The sequence below is a fragment of the Cebus imitator genome, unplaced genomic scaffold (assembly GCF_001604975.1).
Source record: "Cebus imitator isolate Cc_AM_T3 unplaced genomic scaffold, Cebus_imitator-1.0 Scaffold87, whole genome shotgun sequence".
NCBI classification, from domain to species: domain Eukaryota; kingdom Metazoa; phylum Chordata; class Mammalia; order Primates; family Cebidae; genus Cebus; species Cebus imitator.
Window position 1 is genome coordinate 3390795 of NW_016107402.1, and position 26120 is coordinate 3416914.

General features: G+C 48.5%; 1 protein-coding gene and 1 pseudogene across 2 annotated transcripts in view; both read left to right on the forward strand.

Annotated features, from left to right (window-relative positions):
- Positions 1–4295, forward strand: part of LOC108308693 — a 7271-nt pseudogene extending 2976 nt beyond the window's left edge. The window contains exons 2-3 of the transcript XR_001827009.2: positions 3215–3304; positions 4227–4295. The product of XR_001827009.2 is annotated as a 26S proteasome regulatory subunit 4-like (transcript). The remainder of the gene's footprint in view (positions 1–3214; positions 3305–4226) is intronic.
- The window catches only part of MAN1C1 (mannosidase alpha class 1C member 1), a 175965-nt gene that overhangs the window by 64345 nt on the left and 85500 nt on the right, over positions 1–26120 (forward strand). Inside the window, exon 2 of the mRNA XM_017534614.2 lies at positions 6367–6463. Coding sequence (XP_017390103.1) covers positions 6367–6463 — 97 coding nt within the window. The remainder of the gene's footprint in view (positions 1–6366; positions 6464–26120) is intronic.

The window sequence follows — 26120 nt, forward strand, 5'->3', positions numbered from 1 at the left end:
CACAATATTAAGTACTTGTGTATATAAATATATCTAAATGTAGAAAAGATTCAATGAAATGTAGTATCATATTCTTATGGGACAACCTTCTACATGTGGTCCATTGATCAACATGTTATCTTGTGGCACTTGATTGTAAATAGTGCTAGGATAAAAGTAGAATTTAAGAGCATATGTCTGGAGATTTAAAGACCCCTTTGTCTCCAAAAAAAAAATAAATATAGATATATAATAATAAAAGGAAAAAATGATATTGAGTCTGTAATCTCAGCACTTTGGGAGGCCAATGTAGGCAGATCACTTGAGGCAAGGAGTTCGAGAGAATTCACCTACCACAAAATTCAACTTTTAAGGTACACATTTTGGTCATTTTATTTTATTTTTGAGACGGAGTTTTGCTCTCTGGTCCAGGCTGGAGTGCAGTGGTGTGATCTCCACTCACTGCAACCTCTGCCTCCTGGGTTCAAGCAATTCTCCTGCCCCAGCCTCCCAAGTAGCTAGAATTACAGACAGCTGCCACCATGCCTGGCTAATTTTTGCATTTTTAGTAGAGACAGTTTCACCATGTTGTCCAGGCTGGTCTCGAACTCCTGACCTCAGGTGATCTGCCCGCCTCAGCCTCCCAAAGTGTTGGGATTACAGGCATGAGTCACCATGCCCGGCCTCAGTCATTTTAATATATTCACAGAATTGTGAATTATCACCACAATCAATTGTAGAAAATTTTTATTATTCTGAAAAGACCCCATGCCATGAACAGTCACTCCCCATTTCCCCCTTCCCCTAGTCCCTGGCAGCCACTACTCTCTGCTTGGACAGATTTGCTTATTCTGGACATTTCCTGTAAATGGAATCATACTCCAGGTGGCATTTTTGCATCTGGCTTCTTTCACTAATCATAGTATCTCAAGTTTCATCCATGCTGTAGCCTGCGTCAGTGCTTCATTCCTTTTTCCGGCTGAATAACATTCCATTGCATGGTATACCACGTTCTGTTGATCCAGTCAATCAATGGACATTTGGGCTGTTTCCACTTTTTGGTTATTAAAAATAGTGACGCTGTGAACTTCTGTGTCCAAGTTTTAGTGTGACCGTATGTCATTATCTTTCTGGGGTATGTGTCAGGAGTCCCCAAGACACCACCCCTGGCTTCAGTGATGCACTAGGAAGACTCACAGGACTCACAGCCCATAGTCCTCGTCATGGCAGTGATTTATTACAGTGAATGTAATAAAGTTACAGAGCAAAATTAGCAAAGGAAACAGTGGCTGGAGACCAGTCCAGAGGAAACCAGGTGCAGGCTTCCAAGAGTTCTCTCCCAGTGAAGATGTATAAGGTGTTATCTACCAGGGAAGCTCTTTAGAGACTCAGTGCCTAGGGTAGGCACCCCCTTCCTAACAAGTACCAACATTCCAGACTCCAGAAGGAAAGTAGCCTTTTAGCATAAGCCACATCCTACAAGCAGTCCAGACACAGGAAACCACCTTTATCAGTTAGAGACTGATAGGTTCCTAGACACCAGCTGAGGACCAACCTCACAAACAGGCCTTTCTGTGGACAGATGTCTAAGACCTGCTGCGTGAACTTCTCTGCCCAGCTACGTACCTAGAATTAGAATTGCTAGGTAATATGGTAACTCCATTATTTAACTTTTTTTTTTGCCAAACTCTTTTCCAGAGTGGCCGTGCCATTTTCATCCTGACCTGCTATGTATAAGGGTTCTGATTTCAGCATATCCTGGCCAGCGCTTTTCATCATCCGTCTTTTTTAGTGTGGCTGTTCTAGTGGGACTAATAGGTTTTTAAGTTAGTGATTTGCAAGCTTTTAGGATAAAAAATGATGACCCATAGGAGCCAAAATGTGTTTTCTAAGAACAGTCATGCCAGTCTAACCCCTTATTTTCCTTTAAAAAAAGCAATTTATTTTTTCTGTACTAGGGCAGAGTGTTTTTATATTTCAGCCCTGTCTTGCACAATATCTTGGTGTACAAAAATGGAGAATCAGGGGTTGTACTGATCGCTTGGCAGATTTCTTACTTCCTGATGAATGCCATCAAAGAAAAAAGAAAATAAAAAAGAACAGAACTGGGTCCAGGAGAGAGACTCCTGAGGCTGTCTCCCCAACTCAGTCCTCAGCTGGCTCTTGATGTTTCTGTTCAAAACCTGGGGGTAGATGCAGATAGCAGTCCCATCAGGTCTGCAGATGACCCAAAGCAGGCAGACACACATGTTGAATAAGATCTGGTTCTGGAAAGGTTGGGTCTGGAACCACAGAGATCTTTACAGCATGGAATGATAGGCAGAGTCTAAGGAGATGGAAGTTACTAGGGACAAATGGCAAGTCCACACCTACGCAACCTGGCACAGAGGTGACCAGAGCGAGTTTGCATTTCTGTTTCTGCGCACTTCCAAAAGAATAGCCAGCCACAACAAGTAAGTGACAGAAGCATGGGGCACCTGGAAGAACGCAATGTCGTGTGGGTGTGCAGTTGCAGAGGGCTCAGTAGATAAGCACAGTTCAAGAGCTGACTCCCCGTGGCTGAAGGTCTGTCGTGTGGAAGCAGGAAGAACGGTCTCCCCTGTGGCTCATGAGGGAAAACATTTCAATTAATTAAAAAAGAACTTTGTGAAATTCCACAATCGAATGGGCTGCCTGGTAAGGTGGAGAGCAGCCCGTCACTGAGAGTATTCAAAGAGATACTACTATTAAGGAACTTCCCTGGGGCAGAAGGAAGCCCGGGTGACTTTTGAGGTCTTAGAACATCCATAACGTCGGGAACTGTCCATCTCTAAAGTCCAGGTATTGCCCACGGCACATGTCACCAGTTTCAGAGTGAAAACATCAGCCTTTCTGTGGGTCACCCTTTCTTGCGCTCCTCACAGTCCTACCTGTCCATCAGAACTCTTGTTCACCTGTCCATGAAGCTTCCCTTGAGACACACGCTTGCCCCCTTCTGAGCACCTGTTGCCTAGCAGCCCCTCCTCTCTGGCTTGTTTGCCTGTTACATGTCTTGCCTGTGAACCATGTGGTCCATGTTGAGTCTTCCAACCGTGTGCTAAGCTCCAGAGCCAATTCAGCAAATACTTAACGAGCACCTTCTGTATGCCAGTTCCTGGATGCATTATGGGGCATGTAACAGTGAAGGGGGAGGGGTTCTGACCAAATAGTTGCAGGTGTGAAAGCTTGACTGCAGGCCACCGTGGGTCTGCATCAGGAATGTGGGATGGTGTCTGACTTTGGGCTGCAGAAGTGCGCTTTCAGCTGGGACCTGAAGGAAGATGGGCAGTTGCCAGGGGGCCAAAGGGTAGGGGCTGGGAATGCATTCCCACCATGGCTACTGCCCAGATACAGGACAGGACACCTGGTAGGTGCTTGCTTAGGGTGTGTTAGGAAGAGAGAAGGACCACCTGGCTAGGAGGCTGTCCAGTCCGTCCCCTGTCCCCTGCTCACCCAGCATCTACACTGGGCCACCCGCGGCCTGAGTTGGGAGGCATGCGTGCATTTAAGGAACGAAAGCATGAAGAGGCAGCTCTGATTGCCGTGTGAATCCAGTCCCCAGTGATGCTGGGATGTTTTGTGCCTTCATGCCCTCCCTTGGTGTGGATGACTGTGAAAACGGGCCACATTCCAAACCTCATATTCTTGCAGTGACAGCTTCTTTGAGACCACGTAGATACCTGGGATTCTAGTAATTACTCCTGAACACCCACTTCTCTGTCTCTAGGTAGGGGGAACTTTCAGAGTAGGGTGCGGCTCCCCTCGGAACTCTCCTCCTCCTTTTTTGCTGTCATTTATGCTTTTTAACAGCCTGCTGTTCTACCCAAACTACCCCCCAGCCACCTGCCCTCTCTCCCTTCACACCGACTTAATAGAGCCCTCAGATAAGAGAGACTAAGGGAGGAGGCCATTCTCTCTCAAGCACTCATGCCTGGCAATTATTTGTTGTTATTGCCAATTCAAGATAAGTAGAAAATAACAGAGGAATGGAACCAGGACTCAAAGCCCGTGCCAAGCGCTTCGCTGTGTTACCATGACGTTTGAATGTGCATCACATGGGAAGCCACATGTTCGACCAAGCGTGGGGGTGGGTGTTTGCTGCCCTGGGAGTTGAATGAGCTGGATTCCAGCCTGGCTGCTGTGCTACCCTGACCACTTCTCATCTCTGGGCCTCAGTTTCATCATCTGTGAAATGGGGCATTGGTGCAGATTGTTCTGCCATTTCCCAGAGAGTCCAGGCCATGCACCTGTCTGATCTGCCTGCCCTCCTGGTCTGTGTGTTTGGGCTGCAGCAGTGAGAGCAGCTGCTTACTGTCTCGGTGGGCCAGGAAGAGATGTCTTCTAAGTGCAGGCACCTGGAGTGGCTGAGCATGGAGAATGCAGGTGGTGATATCCTAGAAAGGGGTGTGGCGATGGGAAATACAGGCTGGGAAAGCAAATGGATGCAGGACAGATCTGGAAGCGAGGTGAGCGATACAAACAATAGAACAGATTGGTGCTTCTCAGATGTGGCCCGTGGACCAGCAGCAGCACGTGGGAACTTGACAGAAAGGCAGATTGTTGGACCCCACCCCACCTGCTGAATCAGAAACTCAGGGTGGGGCCCAACAATCTGTTTTTGTTGTTGTTGTTGTTGTTTGTTTGTTTTTTTGAGACGGAGTCTTGTTCTTTCGCCAGGCTGGAGTGTAGTGGCACGATCTTGGCTCACTGCAACCTCCATCTCCCAGATTCAAGCGGTTCCCCTGCCTCAGCCTCCTGAGTAGCTGGGACTACAGGTGTGCGCCACCACACCCGGCTAATTTTTTTATATTTTAGTAGAGACAGGGTTTCACCATGGCCAGGATGGTCTCGATATCCTAACCTCATGATCTGACTGCCTCTTGGCCTCCCAAAGTGCTGGGATGACAGGCGTGAGCCACCGAGCCTGACCGAACAATCTGTTTTAACAAGCCCCCCGGTGATTCTGTTGCAAGCTAACATTTGAGAGCTAAGAGACTGGATGGAAGGAGGGGTAGATAGATGAGACTTAGAGAACCAGTATTTTAAAGGTCAAGGAGGAAATAGAACTAGTGTTTGTCAATCACTTGCTGTGTCTGGTCAGAAACTGGGCATTCCCACTACATTGTTTCATTTAAACCCATCAGGGTGGTGGCAAAGCAGGCCTTGTCTCTTGCTAAAGCAGATCTTAGCTGATACAACTGACTTCATGCCAGTCACAGAGATAGCGCCAGAGGTATGATTAGAACCCAGGCATATCTGGCCTGGGAGCCTGAGTACTTCCTAGCACACCAGGCTGCCTCCGCATCCACCTGCGCCTCAGTTCTACTGCCGCTGCGGGCCCCTGGCTGCTCCTCTGCTACACGGGTCACCCCAGAACTCAGCTGGGCTGTGCTCCCTCTGCAGCCTGCCATGTCAAGGGAAAAAGTGGCACACCATAAAGGCAAGTGAGGGAGACCTTGGGGGCCACAGCGCAGGGTTGAGGATGGACTGTCACCTTGCATCTGCTTCAGCCTGGAGGTCTTGGGGAAGCTGGGGAGCAAGGTGCTGGTGTGATGCTCCCAAGGGCTGATATAGCTGCCTCCCCTAGTAAGAATTCATGCATACATGGGTGACAGTCCACAGGTGTCCATTGATGCCTACCTGTGCCAGGCCCTGTGCTGGTTGCTGTGGGAGAACTGAGACAAGGCAAGTGTTGTTTGTAGCTTCAAGTTTATGGTCCAGAGCCAGAGGAACAAGAAGTTAACAGGAGTGAGCTGCAGTGCATGGGAGGCTGGGAGTTCAAAGGACTTGTATGGTGATTTTAGGGGACAAAACCAAGGCTTTGGGAACAGACCTAGGACTTTGGAGCCAGAGGGTATGGCTCACTTCCCAACATTCTCACTGACTCACTGAGTGAGCTTGGGCAAGTTACCTCATGTCTACGACCTGTCTCCTTAGCTATAAAGTGGGGTAACAATACCTAGCTCAGGGGGATTGTTCTATTAGATTATAGCAAGCACTCATTTTCCTTCCCTTCAGAAGATTACTTTAAGCCAGAACAAAACAGAGAAGGCTTCCTGGAAGAGGTAACTTTTCGCTTTGGCACTGAAGGATGTCTAGAATTTAGTGCTTTTTCTGTCTTCTCTAAGAAATCTGTGGGTAGGCCCTAGACATGTGGCATTTTCTAAGAAGAATGACCTTCCCGGCAGCTATAACTGTACAAATAAAATCATGTTGAGAGGAAGTCACCTTCTTCAATTTGGAAAATTTGGAAGATGTCTTTTTAGATGTAGTTTAACATCCTGTTGCAAAGGGCAAAGCCAGGCGGCCAGTACACACTGCCAGGAATCGTCACACTGAGATTTCTCTCTATGCTGCTTTTTCTTGCAGATGATGCAGTTTGCCTGGCAGAGCTATAAGCGTTATGCAATGGGGAAAAACGAACTCCGTCCACTAACAAAAGACGGCTACGAGGGTAACATGTTTGGTGAGTCGATTCAAAACGCTTTGCTATCGGAGGGACCCACTGTCCCCTTGGTGGCTGAGTGGAATTTTACTTTTGGCTTTTCACCTCCTCAGTCGTGGGGGCTCCACAGTTCTCCAGATCTGGGGCCTTCCAAGTCTGTTTCTTCTGGACCTTGCAGGCTTCTGAGTCCTCCTAGATTTGGGGGGAATCCCATATGCTTCTCTCTAGCCTTACAGACTGCTTTGTATAAAATTGTCATTTATTTTTTAGAGTGAAGAAACTTGGAAATGGGAGTAGGGATAGTGAGGGATGGCGATTTGTTTCCATGGAGGTTTGGAGACCTAAAGGACACAGAGGACCAGGTTTAAATCTACTCCTCTGGAGTGTGGCTGTGAAATGGTCTTGGATGTTTTCGTAGATTGCTGGACACATTATCTGATGGGGCTGAGTACATGCTTTTTAGAGTCATTGGGGGCCGGGCATGGTGGCTTGCACCTGTAGTCCCAGTCACTTGGGAGGTTGAGATGGGAGGATCCCTTGAGCCTAGGAGTTCAAGTCCAGCCTGGGCCACATATTGAGATGCCATCTCAAAACGACAATAGCAACAAAAACAAAAGGGTATAGAGTCATGGGGGTGTGTCTCTCACAAGCTACTCGGTGGACAGTGGAGCAGCCACCCGTCAGGAGCAGTGGCGTGGGTCCTGCTGCTCCTGGCAGTTTGCTGTGTTTTATCTGCAGCTCCGCTTGCTGGTGTCTTTGTCCTCACCCAGCCACGGGATTCTCCTAACCCGGAGCCTCGAGAGCCTCGCTCTGTGGCTCAGAGGGACTGCCAGGTGCTTTCTTGTGGGCATGGCCTCCGATTCCAACAGGAACACCCATGCAGGTTGCCAGCCCCCTGGTCTGCAGCCTGGCCTCCATCTCCCCTGAGGAACAGGAGTGGTGTGGGCTGGAGAGGGGCAGTCCCGAACCTAGATTCTTCACCCCTTACGGATACAGGCTTCTGAAGTCAGGAACCAAATAACTGAGTCTGAGATGGAAATTCCCAGGAAAATCTTAAAGGCAAATTTGCAAGGGATATCCCCCCAGCACCCACATTGTGTGCGGCCCTATCAAAGGTCCATGTTATGGAAAAAGTGGCAGGAATCTGCCCTCTTCCTCTTCACCATCAGACCGTCTCCTGTCTGGTTGTTCAGACATTTCACTCCTCTTGAGGGAAGTGGGGCGTGGATTGGGATAGCTTTATGTCTTTATTTTTTTCATTATTTTAGGAGTATATGGGGGAAAAGAAAAGTGTCAAAAAAAGTGCAAATCAGGAAAAAAAAAATCTGTTCTGCTATGTAGATGCAGCCTCCATTGACATCTTTGCCTATATCCTCTCAATCTTCTTTCTGCTTTTTTTTCCCTTTTATATACCATTTTATGTCTTCTCTACTCTGTTTTTTTTCTTTTTGGCTTCACGTTACATTGTGTTTCTCGAAGCATCTAAATGTTTTCATAAAGAATGTTTTAATGGTTTCTGTGATTGTATTGATATACCATAATTCATTTAACCATCCCGCTAATGTTAGACAAAGATTGTTTCCAATTTTTTTGCTATTAAAAATAATGTATGAGTTATCTTTGTGCATAAAATTTTGTCTCAGGATAGATTTTTAGAGATGAATTTCTGAGTCAAATGGGAGGAAGAGAGATATTTCTTTTAACTTCAAATCAAATATGAGTTAAAGAGATGTGTTGATTCCCATTAGGAACCTGGCTGTCTTACCTGCCTAGAACACAGAGTTTCCCCAAATATCCTACATCACCTGGGGAAAGATTGCTGGTGCAAATCACATCAAAGTTGTTGGAGCTTTTGCTATTAGTGTAAACACGGAAGGACGTTATCAAGAAAGCTTCCTCCTTCTCTCTAAACACAGTTTGCAGATATTCAGGGCATTGGTGGTGGGGTGGGAGGGGCTGTTGATTTCTGAAACTGCACACTGCATGGGCTCAGCTATTGCTCAGACCGTCACGGGAAACACTTCCGGGAGGGATTCCATTTTGTAAAATTCCTCAGGGCCTGGGATTTAAATCTCAACCCCCTGGCCCCTTTCCAGTCACCGAGCTTGGAGGCACATGCTTGAGCCATCTGGAATGGTGGAAAGAACCTGGAGTTAGAATCAGATGACCTGGGTGCAAGTCCTCACTCTGTCCCGAGCTGTGTGGCCAAGTCCAAGGCACTTAACCTCTCTGGGCACCTGTTCGTTCATCATTCATACTGGGACTGCTAGAAGGATATAAATGAATGTGTGAACAAGCAAAGGGCCATGTCTACATGAGTGATTTATGATTTCCGTTGTAATAAATGAGGTTGGCAGTTGTCCCAGTGAGCCCATGGCAGGCGCTGAGCTCCCTTGGGTTGTCTATCTCAGGAGCAGCCTTGGCAGGCCCCAGGGAGCCCTGTCACCCAGTACCTGTAGCATTCCTGGCATTAAGGCAGAGCCTTCCCTCTGCAGCCAGCAGACAAGCCGCAGTGGATGGCTGGCACCTGGGAAAGGGAGATGCTTAGGTGGGGACCCGGCGCTGGGTGGGGAGAGCTGGTCTTGATTGACTCCTTCACTCTATATATGGCTTGTTAGGTGCCAGCGCCTGCTGCTGACTGCTAGGGATACAGGGATAAATGGTACAGCGAAAGTCCTACCAGCTCTGCCGAGACATGCTCTGGCAACCCTTCCTGGAGCCTCTTGGGGGTCTGTTTAGGTGTTCTCAGAGAGAAGGACAAGTGGAGGTGACCAAAAGTGCTGACATGGACAGTCCTTTCGGGCTGGAACTTCCAGCAGACCTGGCTTAAATTCAGACTTTACTGCTTCCTGGTTATGTGACCTTGGACAAGTCACTTCACTCTGAGGCTGAGTTTTTCTGTAAATTGGAGCCAATGATAAACTCAAATCCCAGCCTAGGGCTTGCCTGACAAATAGAACCTGTTAATAGGTGGTAGCTCAGATTACTGTCACCACAAATGGATCTCAGGATACTGAGGCTAATGGGAACACACCCAAAGGATGAGGGCTACGGGGCATTCTCAGAGCCTGAGAGGGGTTCTAGTTGGGGTGAGCCCATGAGGGGCTTTGAAGCTACACTGTTCCCAAGCTAGGAGATGAACTGGCCTGAATGAAGCAGCTCGTCACACCACCACTTCTTTTCTGGATGCACGGGGGTTGCTGGGTTGCACCATTCCTGGACATTTAATGTCCTCCCTGTAGGCTGAGCCCTGCAGACATGGGATGCTGCTGTGCCCATCCTGCTGTGCTGGCCAAGTAGGGTATACAAGGAGACTCTGAGCGGCACCCCGCCTCCTGGTGCTCGGCTTGGACATGGGCTGCTGCAGCCTCGTCCCTGGCCTGCAGGGCTGGCAGGGCTGCGTGCGGGGAACGGTAATGAGTTCACACGGGTGCCTCGTTTCGCTGAGATTTACAGGAGCTGCAGCGAGGGCAGTCAGATGCCTGAGCCTGGTCCCCCGCTGTGGCACTTGACCAAAGTGAATCCCCCTCTCAGCAGCCCACTTGCCCTTCCTTGAATCTATTCTTACTTTTAAGGACAAGATCTCTGGGTGAGGCGTCTCTGAAGCCAGTTTCTGTGTCCTAAACAAGTCAGTGTCAAAGTGGCTTTCTTTTTACCCACATCCGGCTCAGCAGGCCCTGTCAGAAGATGTTCCTCGTTTAAATCCTAGTGACCGCCAGCAGTGAGGATGCAGTCTGTTCCTTGCCTTGCGGTTCAGGTCAAGGCTCATCTCTGCCTCTTTTTTTTCTTTCTTTCTTTTTTTTTTTTTTTCAAGATGAAGTCTTGCTCTGTGGCCCAGGCTGGAGTGCAGTGGTGTGATCTCGGCTCACTGCAACCTTCGCCTCCCAGATTCAAGCAATTCTCCTGCTTCAGCCTCCCAAGTTGCTGAGATTACAGGCACACACCACCATGCCCAGCTAATTTTTGTATTTTTAGTAGAGATAGGATTTCATCATGCTGGTAAGGCTGGTCTTGAACTCCTGACCTCATGATCTGCTCACCGTGTCTGGCTGATCTCTGCCTCTTTCTCCTTCGCTGAGAGGTGGCCAGATAGAGCAGTTAGTGCCTGGCCAGGTGGCAGAAAGAACATGGACTTTGAATCCAGACAGCCCTGGGTAGAACCTCTGGGTTACTGCTTAGGGGCTGTGGAGTGGGGCATGGGCCCTGCCTCTAGTCTGTGGTAAGGATTAGAGAGGAGACCTGCAAAGGCTTAGCCCCATCCAGGCACAGAGCAGGCACTTGATCAGGGGGTGCTGTTATTGCCATATGTCACAGAGGTGAATTTGCAACTTGAAGAAGGCATGGTAGAAGCAGGTAAGGCAGGGAAGGAACCAGCCGTAAAGTGGCTCAGTACCCTGAGGCCCAGCATCCTCGCCTATAAAAGGGTACAGATGTTACACCTGCTGCGAGGCTTTGGGGGAATATTAAATAAGCTAGCTAAAGAATATGGACTCAGCTGGGCACGGTGGCTCATGCTTGTAATCCCAGCACTTTGGGAGGCCAAGGCAGGAGGATCACTTGAGATCAGGAGTTCAAGACCAGCCTGGCCAACATGGTGTGAAACTCCGTCTCTGCTACAAATACAAAACTTAGCTGGGCATGATGGCGTGTGCCTGTAATCCCACCTACTCAGGAGGCTGAGGCAGGAGAATCACTTGAACCCAGGAGGTCGAGGTTGCAGTGAGTCGATATCGTGGCACTGCACTCCAGCCTGGGTAACAGAGACTGTCTCAAAACAACAACAGCAACACAACAACAACAAAAGAAAGAACTTGGACTCTGGGGCCAGATGGCTTGCATGTGCACACTGCTTTGCCACCTACTGGCTGTGTGACCCGGGGCAAGTTTCTTAACCTCTCTGGGCCTCAGCTTTCCCATCTATAAAGTGGGAACAATAATAGTACCTCCTTCACAAGATTGTTTTGAGAACGAAATGGGTTCGTACATAGGAAGCATTCATCAAGTGTCAGCTGCGAAGAGGATGCTGCAAGGCCCTTAGAACAGTGTGTGCTGCTCCCATGTTGACTGGGGCGGGTGTCCAAGTCCCCTGGACCCAGAAACCCACATGAGGACTTCAGGGCTTTCCCAGCCCTGATTCCCCCCTGTTTTTTTCTCCCAGCCCTCAAATGGCCATGGCAGAAATCTTGAGTGGACAGATCACTGGTAGGCTGTGTACCTCTCACACCTTCATTTAAGCAGCTTACACTGGAACTTTTAACAGGAGGAGATGGGGCAGGTTAGGGTTGATGGCCTTGGAATAAATCAGCCTCCTGCCAATGGCCACTGGGGGTCAGCTGGCCAACCTTGAAAGTACTTAAACGGATATGCATCTTCTAATAAATCTGTGCCGTTTGTGAGAACTTCATCCTCCCTTAGCAGCAGTGGAAATTGTCAAGGGGCCCAGAGTCCTGGAATGTCACCACTGGAGGGATTCTTTGATGGTGAGTCCAACAGCCTCATTTAGAGTTGAGGAAACCGAGGCTCAGAGAGGGGAAGGGGCTTGCCTGGTGTGATCCAGAACATTAACTGGGGAACCGGGACTGTAACTCTGGTGGCGTGAGTCTCAGTGCAGTGCTCTTTGTACCACCCACTCTGAGATCAGCTAGATTGTCCAAGGCCATGCTGTCAAAACACAGGCCTGCCCGTCATGGCCAAGTCACCACCAGCAACTAGAAATCCTCAGAGCTTTAGCAGTGGCAAACTGTCTCTTAGGACGTGTATGATTTTGGGCCCAAGAGTGCACTCCTTGCACATACATCATGCAAGGCACCATAGCTGTATTCACTCTTTTTTTAAAAAAATATATGTATTTTTTAAATTAATTGAGATGGTGTCTTGCTATGATGCCCAGGCTGATCTTGAACTCCTGTGCTCAAGTGATCCTCCCAAAGTGCTGAGATTACAGGCAGGAGCCACTGCGTCTAGCCCATAGCTGTATTCTCTTTATCTACCTCACAGCCCTTATAAAATCTAAATTATCCATCTTTTTTTTTTTTTTGAGACGGAGTCTCACTCTGTTGCCCAGGCTGGAGTGCAGTGGCTCGATCTCAGCTCACTGCAACCTCCTCCTCCTGGGTTTAAGTGAAGCAGGAGCAGCGAGAAACAAATCTCTTGAACAATGAACTGAGGAAAGAAGTGGCTTTTTATTCAGCGAGGGGCTGCGGGAGGCTATAGCCTTATTCACCGAGCTCCCCAAGAAGCAGCTTCTTTCCCCTTTTATAGGCTTACAACATTAAAGGGGAAACTGAGGCAAAACTATGTCATTGTCCATTGGCTGGATGTCGACCTTAAAATCTTTTGGCTTCACTGATTTTTTAATTCAAATGCAGCCTGAGCAGGAACAGGTAGGGGGCTTACAGAGACAAAACAAAGGCAATAAACTGTTAGCCGGCAGAGGTGTTCCAGGAGGCAGCCTGGGCCGTGGCCGTGCAAACGTGGGGGCATCACCCAGTGCCGGGCTCCATCTGGTAGGGATAACATTCATTTGCAGCTCTTTCAAGGCTTACAGATGGCAGAGAAGCTGGGAACCGAAAAGGGAGTCATCTTCCCAGCTCTTTGGTATTTTATTGTACTTTTATCTCTTCTCCCTCTTTCCTGTCTAAAGGGTAGGGGAAGGAAGAGGAGGGAGGAGGTGGAGACTGGGAAATGGAAGGAGGTGAGGGGGTCTTCCCTCTCATAAGCAGTTCTCCTGCCTCAGACTCCTCAGTAGCTGGGATTATAGTGCGTGTCACCACGCCCAGCTAATTTTTTTGTGTATTTTCAGTAGAGACAGGGTTTCACTGGGTTAGCCAGGATGGTCTCTATCTCCTGACCTTGTCTCTGTCTGCCCTTCCTGGCCCAAAGTGCTAGGATTACAGGTGTGAGCCACCACACCTGGCCTAAATTACCTATCTTATCCCCATTGCACAGATGAGGAGACTGGGACTTGGCAAATTTGAGGACTTGCAAAGTCTTAATCCCAGTTCCACTGGACTCCCAAAACCCAAGCGGTAAACTATCATGCCGCCATGTCTCCCAGTGACCACGTACAGTGGCCGTCAAGAACACAGTGGGGAAGAGGAGTGGTCTCGGGGTTGGTGTGTTGCCATGTCCTCCACACCACTCCCCCTATGGAAAGCCAGGGAAGGCATGTGATTCATGGCCAGCGTCTGCAGCCTCCCATCCCTAGGCATCATCATTTATTAGACATCAGCTGAGTAGGCAGGGATTGAACAGAAGACTCAGATTTCCCTCTTTTCTTCCACCAAAGGAACATCTTTTATCCCTGCCTAATAACCTAAAAACATCTGCAGTTCACCCTTAAACAACACAGGGGTTACAGGTGCCAACCCCCTGCACAGTTGAAAATCTGAGTATAACTTTTGACTTCCCAGAAACATAACTGTTTATTAGCCTACTGTTGACTGGCAGCTTTACCAATAATAAAAAACAGTCGGTCAGTCATGGTGGCTCATGCCTGTAATCCCAGTACTTGGGGAGGCTGAGGTGGGCAGATCACGAGGTCAGGAGTTCGAGAGCAACCTGACCAACATGGTACAACCCCATCTCTACTAAAATTACAAAAAAATTAGCTGGTGTGGTGGCTTTCACCTGTAGTCCTAGCTACTCGGGAGACTGAGGCAGGAGAATTGCTTGAACCCGGGAGGCAGAGGTTGCAGTGAGCTGAGATCACGCCATTGCACTCCAGTCTAGGCAAAAAGAGCAAAACTCTGTCTCAAAAATAAACAAACAAAAAGCACAGTTAATACATATTTTGTATGTTCTATGTATTATATACTCTGTTACAATAAAATAAGAGAAAATTAAATGTTATTAAGAAAATCAGGCCGGGCGTGGTGGCTCAAGCCTGTAATCTCAGCACTTTGGGAGGCCGAGGCGGGTGGATCACGAGGTCAAGAGATCAAGACCATCCTGGTCAACAGGGTGAAACCCCGTCTCTACTAAAACTACAAAAAATCAGCTGGGCATGGTGGCACGTGCCTGTAATCCCAGCTACTCAGGAGGCTGAGGCAGGAGAATTGCCTGAACCCAGGAGACGGAGGTTGCGGTGAGCCGAGATCGCGCCATTGCACTCCAGCCTGGGTAACAAGAGCGAAACTCCGTCCCAAAAAAAAAAAAAAAAAGAAAATCAAGGAAGAGAAAATATATTTACTGTCCCTTAGCTGGAAGCAGATCATCATAAAGGTCTTCATCCTCATCATTTTCATGCTGAGCAGGCTGAGGAGGAGGAGGAAGCAGGGATTGGTCTTCTGTCTCAGGAGTGGCAGAGGCAGAAGAAAATCTGCATTGGCCGGGCACAGTGGCTCACACCTGTAATCCCAGCACTTTAGGAGGCTGAGGTGGGTGGATCACCTGAGGTCAGGACTTCAAAACCAACCTGGCCAACATGGTGAAACCCCATCTCTACTGAAAATACAAAAAATTAGCTGGGCATGGTAGCACACACCTGTAATCCCAGCTACTTGGGAGGCCAAGGCAGGAGAATTGCTTGAACCTGGGAAGTGGAGATTGCAGTGAGCCGAGATTGCCCCACTGCACTCCAGCCTGGGTGACACAGTGAGACACCATCTCAAAAAAAAAAAAAAAAGAAAAGAAAAAGAAAAAAATCTGTGATCAAATTTATAAATCTAAATTTGACCAAGACCAAATGTACTTGCAAAACATACCATTTGCTGTCAGTATGATGGAAAGAGAGTAGCATGGATTTGAGAACCAGAGCAGCCTGAGTTTGAATCCTGGCTCTGCCACTTTGTAGCCATGTAACTTTGGGCGAGTTTCTTCTCTGCACCTCATTTTCCCCATCTGTACAATGGAGATAACAACTACTTCACTCAACAGCTGTAAGGATTAAATAAAGAAAATATATTTGATATGTGTAAAACACCTGGTGTGTAATACCTGCCCATATGCATTCATCAAATGTGAGCTGCCGTCATTATGTTTGGTAAAATGTAATAATAGAATAATTATAGTCCAAGGAAAGAAATAGTGCCTGGTGCAGAGTAGGCTTTCAGTACATTTTGTAGAATAAATAAATTGCCTCATGCAGTCTCTGCATGCTCTATTTTCCCTCATGAACTTTGGCCCGGGTTTGGCTGGGGAAGGGCCAGGCCTTGCTGTGTTCTCTGTTCCTCTCATCCTCTGAAGCTGCCTTAACCTCTCATCACAGAGTACATACAGTCAGAATCAGCAGACAGACCCTGTAAAAAGTAGCAGTCCTGCTTAGTCAGCAGATCTGATGTTCAGGCATCTTCTCTGTGCTTGCATGGCCAAAAGCAACGTCTCCCTGCTCTGAGCCAGCCCCAGGATGACCATGAGGAGCCCCAAATTGGATTCCGCCTCTGCCTCGCAAATCCCCAATAGAACTGCCAGCCAAATCCCTGTTTCGAGGGATGATTTATGGCCTTGGGTGAGTTAAGAGGCAAAATGAACACAGCATGATTTTCAGATCACAGGCTGGGAATGTTCAGCCTTGGCAGAGAGAAAAATCATCTTTGCCTTGTAAACGGAGCAAATATGATGTTGAAGAGGGAATAAATCCAGGCCCCAAGATGTCATTTTTACAATTGCTTTTTGGCTTGTGACTTAGTAGTGCCTTCTGCAAACTGTTCACACTCTCCCCCTCCACATACACAGCAGCCTTGGTGGGTCTTTTTGTGGGGGTGAGAGTTACCCTGCCAGCGTGGCTGCCTTGGGAACTGCAGATGTTGCCAGATAGATCGTTGGTGAAAACCACCTGCTTCCCTAGTGTTCCATAGCTCTCCACGTATGTTTCTGGGAGGTAGCAGCTTTGACTTCAGAAATATGCCTGGGTTTAAATCCCATCCCTAGCACTTACCAGCTGAGTGAAACTGGGCGAGTCACAAACTTCTCGGGACCTCAGGCTACTCACCTGTGAAATAGGGGGTTGGCACAGAGTAAGCCCTCACCAAACATTAGATTCTTTTCTTCCCTACAGGTGTACACACCCTTCCCAGTGCCTTTCACTTCTTCCCTTTGGTTGGCTAACAGAGCATTTTGACTTAAGTGGCTGAAAATACCATAACTATGTGATGAGTTTTGTTTTTTGGAGGCTTTTCCTCTGGAGAAAAAAATCCATACTTCCTGGAAACTCAGTGTCAGGCTATGGTTACTCACTGATTCTGGCAGGCTGTGGTGCACATTCCTGACCCAGGCTTTGAGTTTGTTTTGAGAAAGCTGTCATCAGCTTTGTAAGTGGTGATATTGCAATTCCTTGGATAGAGTGGGTCAGGCTTAAGGGCAGCTAGCAAAACTTCCTGGTAGTCACATGCTTTGAGGGCCCTGAAAGCTCAATCCGGAGGCCAGAGGCTATCAAAGTCAGAGGAAATGGCTTAGGAGCACTGGTCACTGATACCCAGGCCCTTAGCCCAAGGAAGATAAAAGAACCTGCTGTTAGACAGATGCTGCGGCCCCATGGTGGCCTCCTTGGGGCCTAGAATGACACGCACACAATTCCTTGGCCACCTTCTGATGACCAGAACATTCCTGGGGCCCACAGGGTGATCATCAGAGCAAAGCATGCCTCGAAATTAGCCTGCTGCAGTGTCGTGCGCTCATACCGCCGACCAACACTCACCGCTCCACGCTCTGCCCATTCTTTCTCCAGAGTTTTTTTTGCCAAGCAGCTTCTAATTAAGATGCATCTTGGCCATTTTCTTTTTCTTTAAAAGGCTTTCTACCAGCACAGAGCATAATTTATTTCTCTAGAAAATATAGTAGCAAGTTGTTGTTAAAAGAAAACTGGAGGTTAGGAGCCTTGGGTTCGTGTCCCCGCTCTGGCGCCAGCAGCTGCGTGAGCCGGTGTCCTCTGGGCCTTGTCTCTTCATCATTACAAAGGGGTTTCTTTCTCTCTGCCCAGGGTTCTGTGATTGCTGGTTAGTTACTAGGTTGATTTCTTTCTTTCTTTCTTCCTTTTTCCTTTTCCCTTTTTTTTTTTCATGTCGAAGTGAGTATTTGGGCTGGTCCTCTTAAAATCTGAAATTTGAGCAACAAGTCTTGTTCCTGTCAGGAGAGGAGTGAGTCAGGGTGTCTATTCCCAGAGCAAGTTGCTGGGGATGTAGGAGATGATTCATATTGAAATTGACATTCTCTCCTGGCTGCAGCGTGTTCCACCCACTTTGCGAAGACCTTTCCTTCCTTGGAAACAAGGCTGAGCCTACAACAACAGCCTCCTTTTCTTCTCGCCACATTGATGGCAAGCACTTGCCAAGTTTCCCAGCAAACCCTGTGACAAATAGGTATGTGCATTCCCAGAATCTCAGACTGCTGGGCCACTTGGATCCTTGGTAGCCTGTGGTCCAGTGTCTGAGGACTGGGAGGCAGGTCCTGAGAGGGCCAGGACTACCTGAGGTCGGACAGCCAGGATCAAACCCTGATCTTCTAACTGGAGCCTCTGCATTTTTGGTTTTAAAATTACTTTTTAAAAATTGAGGTATAACTTATAATGTGTATACATTAAAATGTACAGATCTGAAGTGCACAGTCTAATGGGTTTTACGTTTAGATACCTCTGTGTAACTACCATGCAGGTGAAGATTAAAAGCATTTCCATCACTCTAGAAGGTTCTCTTAAGCCCCTCTTAGTCTGTAGCTCCCTAAGAGTTGCTGCTATTCTTTTTCTTCTTCTTTTCTAAAGTATAGACAGGGTCTAGCTCTATTGTCTAGACTGGAGTACAGTGGTGTGGTGTAGCTGCAACCCCTAACTCCTGGGCTCAAGCAGTCCTCCCACCTCAGCCTCTGGGTAGCTAGGACTACAAGCACAGGACACCACACCTGGCTAATTTTTAAAATTTCTTGTAGAGATGTCTTGCTATGTTGCCCAGGCTGGTCTCAAACTCCTGGCCTCAAGGGATCCTTCTGCCTCAGCCTCCAAAAGTGTTGGGATTCCAGGTGTGAGCCACCACATAGATTCGTTTTGTCTGCTTTAAGATTTTGTATTATACTGCGTGTACTCTTTTATGATTGCTTTTTTTCACTCGTTATTATATCACAAACACTGGTTTGTTTTTCCTGGTTTTCTTCCCACTCTGTTTCTGGAATTTTTCAAAATTTGGTTGCATCATACCAAAAAGAAACCCTGTACTCAATGGCAGTTACTCCTCATTTCTCCTCATCCTCTTTTCCCCCCTTCCCCAGCCCTAGGCAACCACTCATCTATTTTCTGTCTCCATATAGATTTGCCTGTTCTGAACACGTCATCTAAATGCTGTCATATCGTATCTGGTCTTTTGTGACTGACTTCTTTCATGAAGCTTAATGTTTCAGGGTTCATCCACATTGTAGCATGTATCATCAGTACTTCATTCCAGATGTTAGCTGGAATTGCCTAGGAATATTCCTTTGTATGGATATACCACATTTTATTTGTTCGTTCAGCAACCGATAGACGTTTGGATTGTTGCTGCATTTCTTTGCTGTTATGAATAATGCTGACAGGGACATTGCTGTAGAAGCTTTTGTGTGGACATAGGTTTTCATTTCTCTTGGGTACATGCCTAGGAGAGGAATTGCTGGTTCTTTTGGTAGCTCATTATGTAACCTTTTAGGGAACTGCTAGACTGTTCTATAGCGGCTGCATCATTTTAACTTTTCACCAGAGGTGTTTAAGGTTGCGAACATTTCTGTGCATGTGTTTTGGTGGAAATGAGCAGTCGTTTATGTTGGAATACACCCGGGATTTGAATTGCTGGGTCATACTGTATTAAGTATGTTAAGTTTTAGTTGGAGGCTGCCAGATTTCCAAAGTAGTTAAACCAATTCGTAGTTCTGCCAGCTGTGTGTGAGAATTCTAGTTGCCCCATTATCCTTGCCAGTGCCTGCGATTGTCAGTATGTTTAACTTCAGCCTCCTGCTGAATGCTGCCTCTCTCTTAATCAAACCCCACAGTGTTCAAAGACCCCTTCCTGGCCTGTGCTCCCCAAAGCTCCCCTGCACTGCCTGCTAAGCGCTGGTCTAGAGATGGTCCCTGCTCTTCTGCCTTCACTTAGGGGTGATTTGGGGCTCCCACACCAGCTGCCTCAAGCGCTTCTTGCAGCAGAAGGAGCAATCGGCAAAGCCTTCTTTCATCTTCTCTTCACCACTCCCTGGTGCCGTGGGGTGGCGTCTGTTTCCCATTCCGCTGCAGCTCTGGCATGACAGGCTGAAGCTTCTACTGAAGTAGAACTTCTCCAGTTTGGCACCAGGTTAGGAGTAGTAAGGGGAAAGTGTTGACCTGGGAGTCAGGAGGCCTGGGTTCATCAAATTCTGGTGCCACCACCAACTCACTGGGCAGGGATCACTTTCCTTTCTTAGCCTCAGTTTTCTGTCCTGTGGAATGGGGATGATAATGCCCTCTTACAGGATTAGTGTTGGGATCTCATGAGACCATTCCTTTATGTCGATGATTGGTTGACGCCTGCGGTGTGCCACATAACAGGCAGCAGGGAGCAAGACAGATGCTCTGCGGCCCTCCCCGGCCGGTGAGGAGACAGACGCATGAATCGTGCTTCCAGCGAAGACCGTGCGAGTACTGTGTGGTACAGGCTCACACCAAAGGCTCCTCAACTCATTCTTGGAGAGATGAGCTTCAGAAAAGCTTCTTGGGGCCGGACGCCTGTAATCCCAGTACTGTGGGAGGTGGAGGCGGGCAGATCATGATGTCAGGAGTTTGAGATCAGCCTGGACGACATGGTGAAACCCTGTAAAAAATACAAAAATTAGCTGGGCATGGTGGTGGGTGCCTTTAATCCCAGTTACTTGGGAGGCTGAGGCAGGAGAATCAATTGAACCCTGAAAGTGGAGGTTGCAGTGAGCTGAGATTGCACCACTGCACTCCAGCCTGGGAAACAGAGCAAGACTCTGTCTCGGGAGAAAAAAAAAAAAAGCTCCTTGGGGAGGCTGGCCTCCATACTGAAACTGGAAGCATGAATGAAGAAGCATGAAAAGCGGGCACAATGGCTCCCACCTGTAATCCCAGCACTTTGGGAGGCCGAGGCAGGCAGATCACCTGAGGTCGGGAGTTCAAGACCACCCTGACCAACATGGAGACCAACATGGAGAAACCCTGTCTTTACGAAAAATACAAAATTAGCTGGGCATGGTGGCACATGCCTATAATCCCAGCTACTCTGAAGGCTGAGGCAGGAGAATCGCTTGAACCTGGGAGGTGGAGGTTGCAGTGAGCTGAGATCATGCCATTGCACTCCAGCCTGGACAACAAGAGCAAAACTCTGTCTCAAAAAAAAAAAAAAAAAAGCATAAGAGAGGGATCATGGCACAAAAACACATGGGCAAAGGCCTAGACAGGAGATATAGCAAGACTTTGGCCTGTGGGGTCTAAAAGATGTTCAGTGTGGCTACAGTGGGTGGGGGACATGGTAAGAGACCATCTGTGAGTGGTGATGGCATGTAAATGGGATCATAAATGCAGCTCCCAGTATTTCCTCCCCACTCCAGGTCCCAAGAGCCAGGAAACCTGCCTTCTAATCGCTTTCCAGCCGTCAGTCGACTCTGCCACCCAGATGAGGCCTGATCCCCATCATACAGTGTGGGTGTCTGGCAGATGGTCTCTCGGGTTACTTCTGGGTCCTAAAATAGCAGGTGATTGGGCCACTGTTGGGTGTGTTTCACCCTGGCTGATAACAGCCTGGTGTAGACAGCAGGGTTAGCCCTGGAGACAGAGGTGCTTCATGGGTCACGGTGGCCCCACAGCCAGTGGAGATTGAGCCACATGGTCACTTATCTGGAAGGTGGGAGCCAGGGCTTCACTTGCTGCTACTGCCCGGGGCCTCTGAAGCAGGCAGATCTGTTTCCAGGCTCCACAGACGGCTGTTCTCCGAAGCATAAACGGTCAGCATGAGAATCATGCTGGGATCAATAGGAATTGTTGAAAAATTCTGAAAAGAGAGCCTGGAGGAAGACAAAGAGACCCGGAAGTATGTTGTCAGCACAATTTGGTGCTAATACTCAAGTTTGTTTTTCTTTTCATCAAGTCTGAAAGGCAGTTGGAAATCCACTGCCCTTGTTTTTTTGTTGTTTTTGTTTTTGTTTTTAATGACTGGATGAAGCACAATTGCATTTTCTCCCCCAATAACTTTGAATTCTGGGACTAGACCATGTGGGGATAACGGCTGCTGTCTGATCCCTCCGATGGCCGTGCAAACGATTAGGACTGGGAGGAGAGGAGCCGCCCTGGCTTCCTGCCTTCCCTCCAGCAAGCAGGGCGCAGAATGCTCCTCCTGAAATAGCAGTTTCTCAGAAATGCATCTGGAGATTGTTTTGCAACAAGAAACCGACAGTGCATGGGGACGTGGAGAATTTGAGTAATTTCTTCAGTTTCCATTCAATTCTGCCACTTTGTCCTGAGGACTTTCTCCATGCCAGGCTGGGAGATGGGAGCAGAGCGGGGCAGAGGATGTGAAAATGAGCAGAACACAGAGGGCTTCTCGGAGAGAAGATACAGGCCATCACCCTGTGCTACCAGACATGATGTTGGCCTAAGGAACACATCTACGAGAAAGTGGGCATCTAGGAAGAGGGGCTTGTCATACTCCTGGGACTCTAAGTATCTTCATAAAGTTCCCCAAAGTTCACTGCTGGGGAATCACACAGATACCAGCATTTGAATGGAGGCTGGAAGGAGGTGGGCTGGGGTGATAGATTTTGACAGACGTCAGTGAATTTCTCTGTGATAGGTGGGGGGAACAGCCCAGGCCAAGCATAGGAGGCCCTCCTGGGCAGTGTTGGTGCTGCAGATGGGGTTGGGGTGGGAGGCGGGGAGTACAGACTTGGGAGAGACCTCTTGGGGTTTCCAGCACCAGCCAGGCACCCCCTCATATGGCTGTCTGCACAGCGCTGACTTCTCCATTAGGCTCAGTGCCTAGGGCCCACAAAAATGTTTCATTTTAATTTCTTTTAAAATCCAAGGAGAAAAAGCGAATATAATAATGAGGCCAGCCTGGATTATATCCATCTTTATACTAATTGCAATTGTCAACTATCATTTTTAATATTTTTTTATGGAGGAAGGGGCTGCAAAGGCACCATTGCTGGGGTCCAGGGAGTCATCGTGCAGCCCTGCTTTTGGTCCTTGGCTTCCTCCCCAGCCCTGGGCCCTGAAAGCCTGCGCCTGCGCGGACTCGGTGGGAAGGGTCGCTTTGCATTGTTGTCACAAAAGCTGGCAAATAAACCCACTGAGAACTCAGGTTCTAGTGCTGGGCAGGAAGGGCATAGCCATGGGTGCCCACCAGCTAGTGCAGGCCCCTTCCTGTGAGTTTCATGTGTTGCTTACTGAAACTCTGAAGTGGTTGTCGTTCTGATGAGGAAACTGAGACTGAGAGGGAGGTGACTTGCCCAGGCCTGCACACCTGTGTTAGATATAGTGAACTCCAAGTTTCTTTTCAGAGTATCAGTATGTCAGTATGTTCCACTCTCTTATTCTTTAATTCTCCATTTTAAAGTTTAACTTCCTGGTTCTCTGCGCCCCCTTGCCTCTAGTTTCGATAAACCACTTTCCCGCCAGTTCTGATCAGTAGTTCACATATGTTCACCAGATCCCATGCTCCATCCTGACTCATCCCGATCACCTGCTCTGGTCATCTGCTCTGTCCTGACTCATCCCGCTCACCTGCTTTGACCTGAGTCATCCCCGGTCACCTGCTCTGCCATAACCATTTTTCCTGCCAAACCACTCACTCCGCCACTCTGGCTCATATCCCTGCTGTCTTTAAAATAGCCAATCAGAATTAGCTTAGACTGTGCAGTCTAACCCTAGCCAACAGGGGAACGACACAGCATTAGGGGCTGCGTCAGGGGTAAGAACCTCTTCTCCCCTGTTCAGGTGTGTGTTTGTCATTGCTCTATCTGTGAACTTACCTGTCTATAGAAGTAAATTGCCGTGCTGAGAAAATTAATATTTGAGTGCTACTTCTTTTGTGGCACTGAAAATTTACATATAACACCTGGCAAAGAGGCGTGCAGCAGGTCACAGCCAGGCTCCTCTACCTCCAGCGCCCATGTTTCCTGTTTCCACTGCCTCAAGGACTGGGAACTGCCCAACAGGCAGGCGCTCCCATTCAACTCACCTTGTGCAGCAACACATGGCATCAGCCCAGGTGGCACTTTTTGGGATATCTGGAGATGATAGATGGCAAAACAGGGTCTGTGTGTGTACCATTGATTCAAACGGTGCACAATGCGCCTCTGTTGACCCTGTTCACCTTCGTCCCTGGTGTCCCTCTTCCCTGTGTTAGGCTTTAAAAGTAAAGTCATTGTCTGGAGTGGTGACTCACACCTGCAATTCCAGCACTTTGGGAGGCCCAAGTGGGTGGATCACTTGAGGTCAGGAGTTCAAGACTAGTCTGGCCAACATGGAGAGACCTTGACTCTACCAAAAATACAAAAATTAGCTGGACATGGTGGCACGTGCCTGTAATCCCAGCTACTCTGGAGGCTGAGGCAGGAGAATCGCTTGAACCCAAGAGGCAGAGGTTGCAGTGAGCCGAGATCTCACCACTGCACTCCAGCCTGGGCGACAGAGCAAGACACTATCTCAAAAATAAGTAAATAAAAGTAAAGCCAAAAATAGTTACATTCTCCAAACTGAGGAGGATAAAGTCCCACATACCCTAGAGGAGGCTAATGCATGACAGTCACCAGCCTAAGAGGGTGTCCCTGTGGGGCTGCTTAAAAGGAACTTGAGCACTCAGAGGGACAAGGGCAAGCCACCTCTCATTCTTAGCCAGAGCTAACAGCGCAGCTCATGCTGCCACTGGCAGTGTGGCGTCATCTAGAAGGCCTTGAATTCCCAGGACATGAAACCCACCCAGATCCAGATGTAAGTACTAAAGTGGGTCCCAAATCCAGTGGAGAGGCATTCTCCCTGGACAGACAGGAAGCACAACAGAGGCAGCACAACCCACTGAACTGGGAGGAAGCAAAACCCTGGAGGGAGGATCCTGGGGATTTGAAGCAGTTAAACCAACTGATGAGAAGCACAGGCTTTGGCACCAGGGGCCCTGGTTCACCATTTTCTGGCTATGTGACGTTGGGCAAGTGAATTCACCCTTCTGTGCCTCGGTTACTTCTCCTGGAAAAATAGAAATTATAGTACCTACCTCATAGGGTAGTTGTGAAAATCCAATTAGTTAATATATTGTGAAGGGCTTAGAGTAGTACCAATAAACAGCAGCTGCTGTCATCATGATTATCATTATCTTTATCATTAATGTTGCCCAAGCTGCCCAGGGAAGGAGGATAGTTGGGTGGTATCCTTGCTGTGCCAGTGACTGCATATGTAATAATGTTGAACAAATCACTTTCCTCACCCTTCCCTGGGACTCAGACTCTCTGTGAAATGAACAGTTTGGATGAATTTGTGCCCTTTACCAGAAGAAAGCATCAGAATTGCCTGCAGTGCTTTTGCAAACATAGACTTCCACATTCCGTCTCCAGAAATTCTGGCTCAGTGGGTCTGGAGCTGGCCCAGGGATCTGCATTAAAAATAGCATCTCCATTGATGGCTCTAATGCACAACCCAGGTTGGGAGCCAAGTTAACAGAACCAGGTTAGGATTCTGAAGTGATCCGTCCTCTTCTCTCACCCCCGTTAGCTCAGGGGAAGCTCCTGCTCTCTCTGTGGGTGCTGTGTCTGTCGCCTGGGTGGGGGGGTCCCACTTTACCAGGTGTGGCAGGCTACCAGTTCCCGCAGGGAAGCAGCGGTGGCCTGGAGAACGGACCTGCGGTGTGAGTGGAGCCTGTACATCTAGAAGTTTTCATTCAGCAGATGTTTGGTGAAAGTGGCATCTGCAAATGACAGCAGAACAACTGTGAAAATGAGGTTTCCTCAGGCCACGTGATACCTGGGGGCTCATCCTACCCTCAGGTATCACAGGATATTCTCCACAGTGTTTCTGAAGTGTGGTTGAAATCATCCCTGTCTTCCTGCATAGCCACCCAGAAGCTTTTGGATGTTTTGGGTAGGACAAGCCTCCAAGGAGTTTAAGGGTCACAAATGGCCCACCTCCCTGGGCATTGGCAGGGTCCCTCTGCCCAGTTCCCGGTTGCCCAAGCTCATCCCATCATCCAGCCTGCCCACACACACCCCTGCCACATGCGCCTGGCTGCCTGCCCCTTCATCCCACTACTGTCTCTGCTCCTCTCCCTGATCAATAGCAACCAGCCAGGAAAGCAGTCCTGTGGTGTTTCAGGCTCACTCCTTTAATCTCTCCCGAGGCTGAGAACAGCCTCTCTCTAGCCATCCAGCCCCTTTATCTTCCTTCCTGCCCCCAGTCCTGCTGCTGCCTTTGTGAGGTAAGCTGGACTTGTGTTTCTCTCTTTGGAGAACAGCTCTGCAGTAGAAATGGCTTCATGAAGGCAGGAGCTGCCCTGAGCTGCCCCCAAGCCCAGTGCCACCAGCCTGCAGTACAGATGCTGAGAATGGGTGGCTGACAGAACGAAGCCGTATCCCATACTTAGACCCGATCCCAGGACAGTAGGACCATGTATCCCCCAATGTGGTGATAAGAGGGAAGCAGTAGCGACATCCGGGTGCCACTTGGCGGCATGGCATTGGCCACTCATCACGCGCTTGCTAGAGAATCCGCGATGGCTGTTATGGCTTAACATTTAGCCACTTCCCTTTG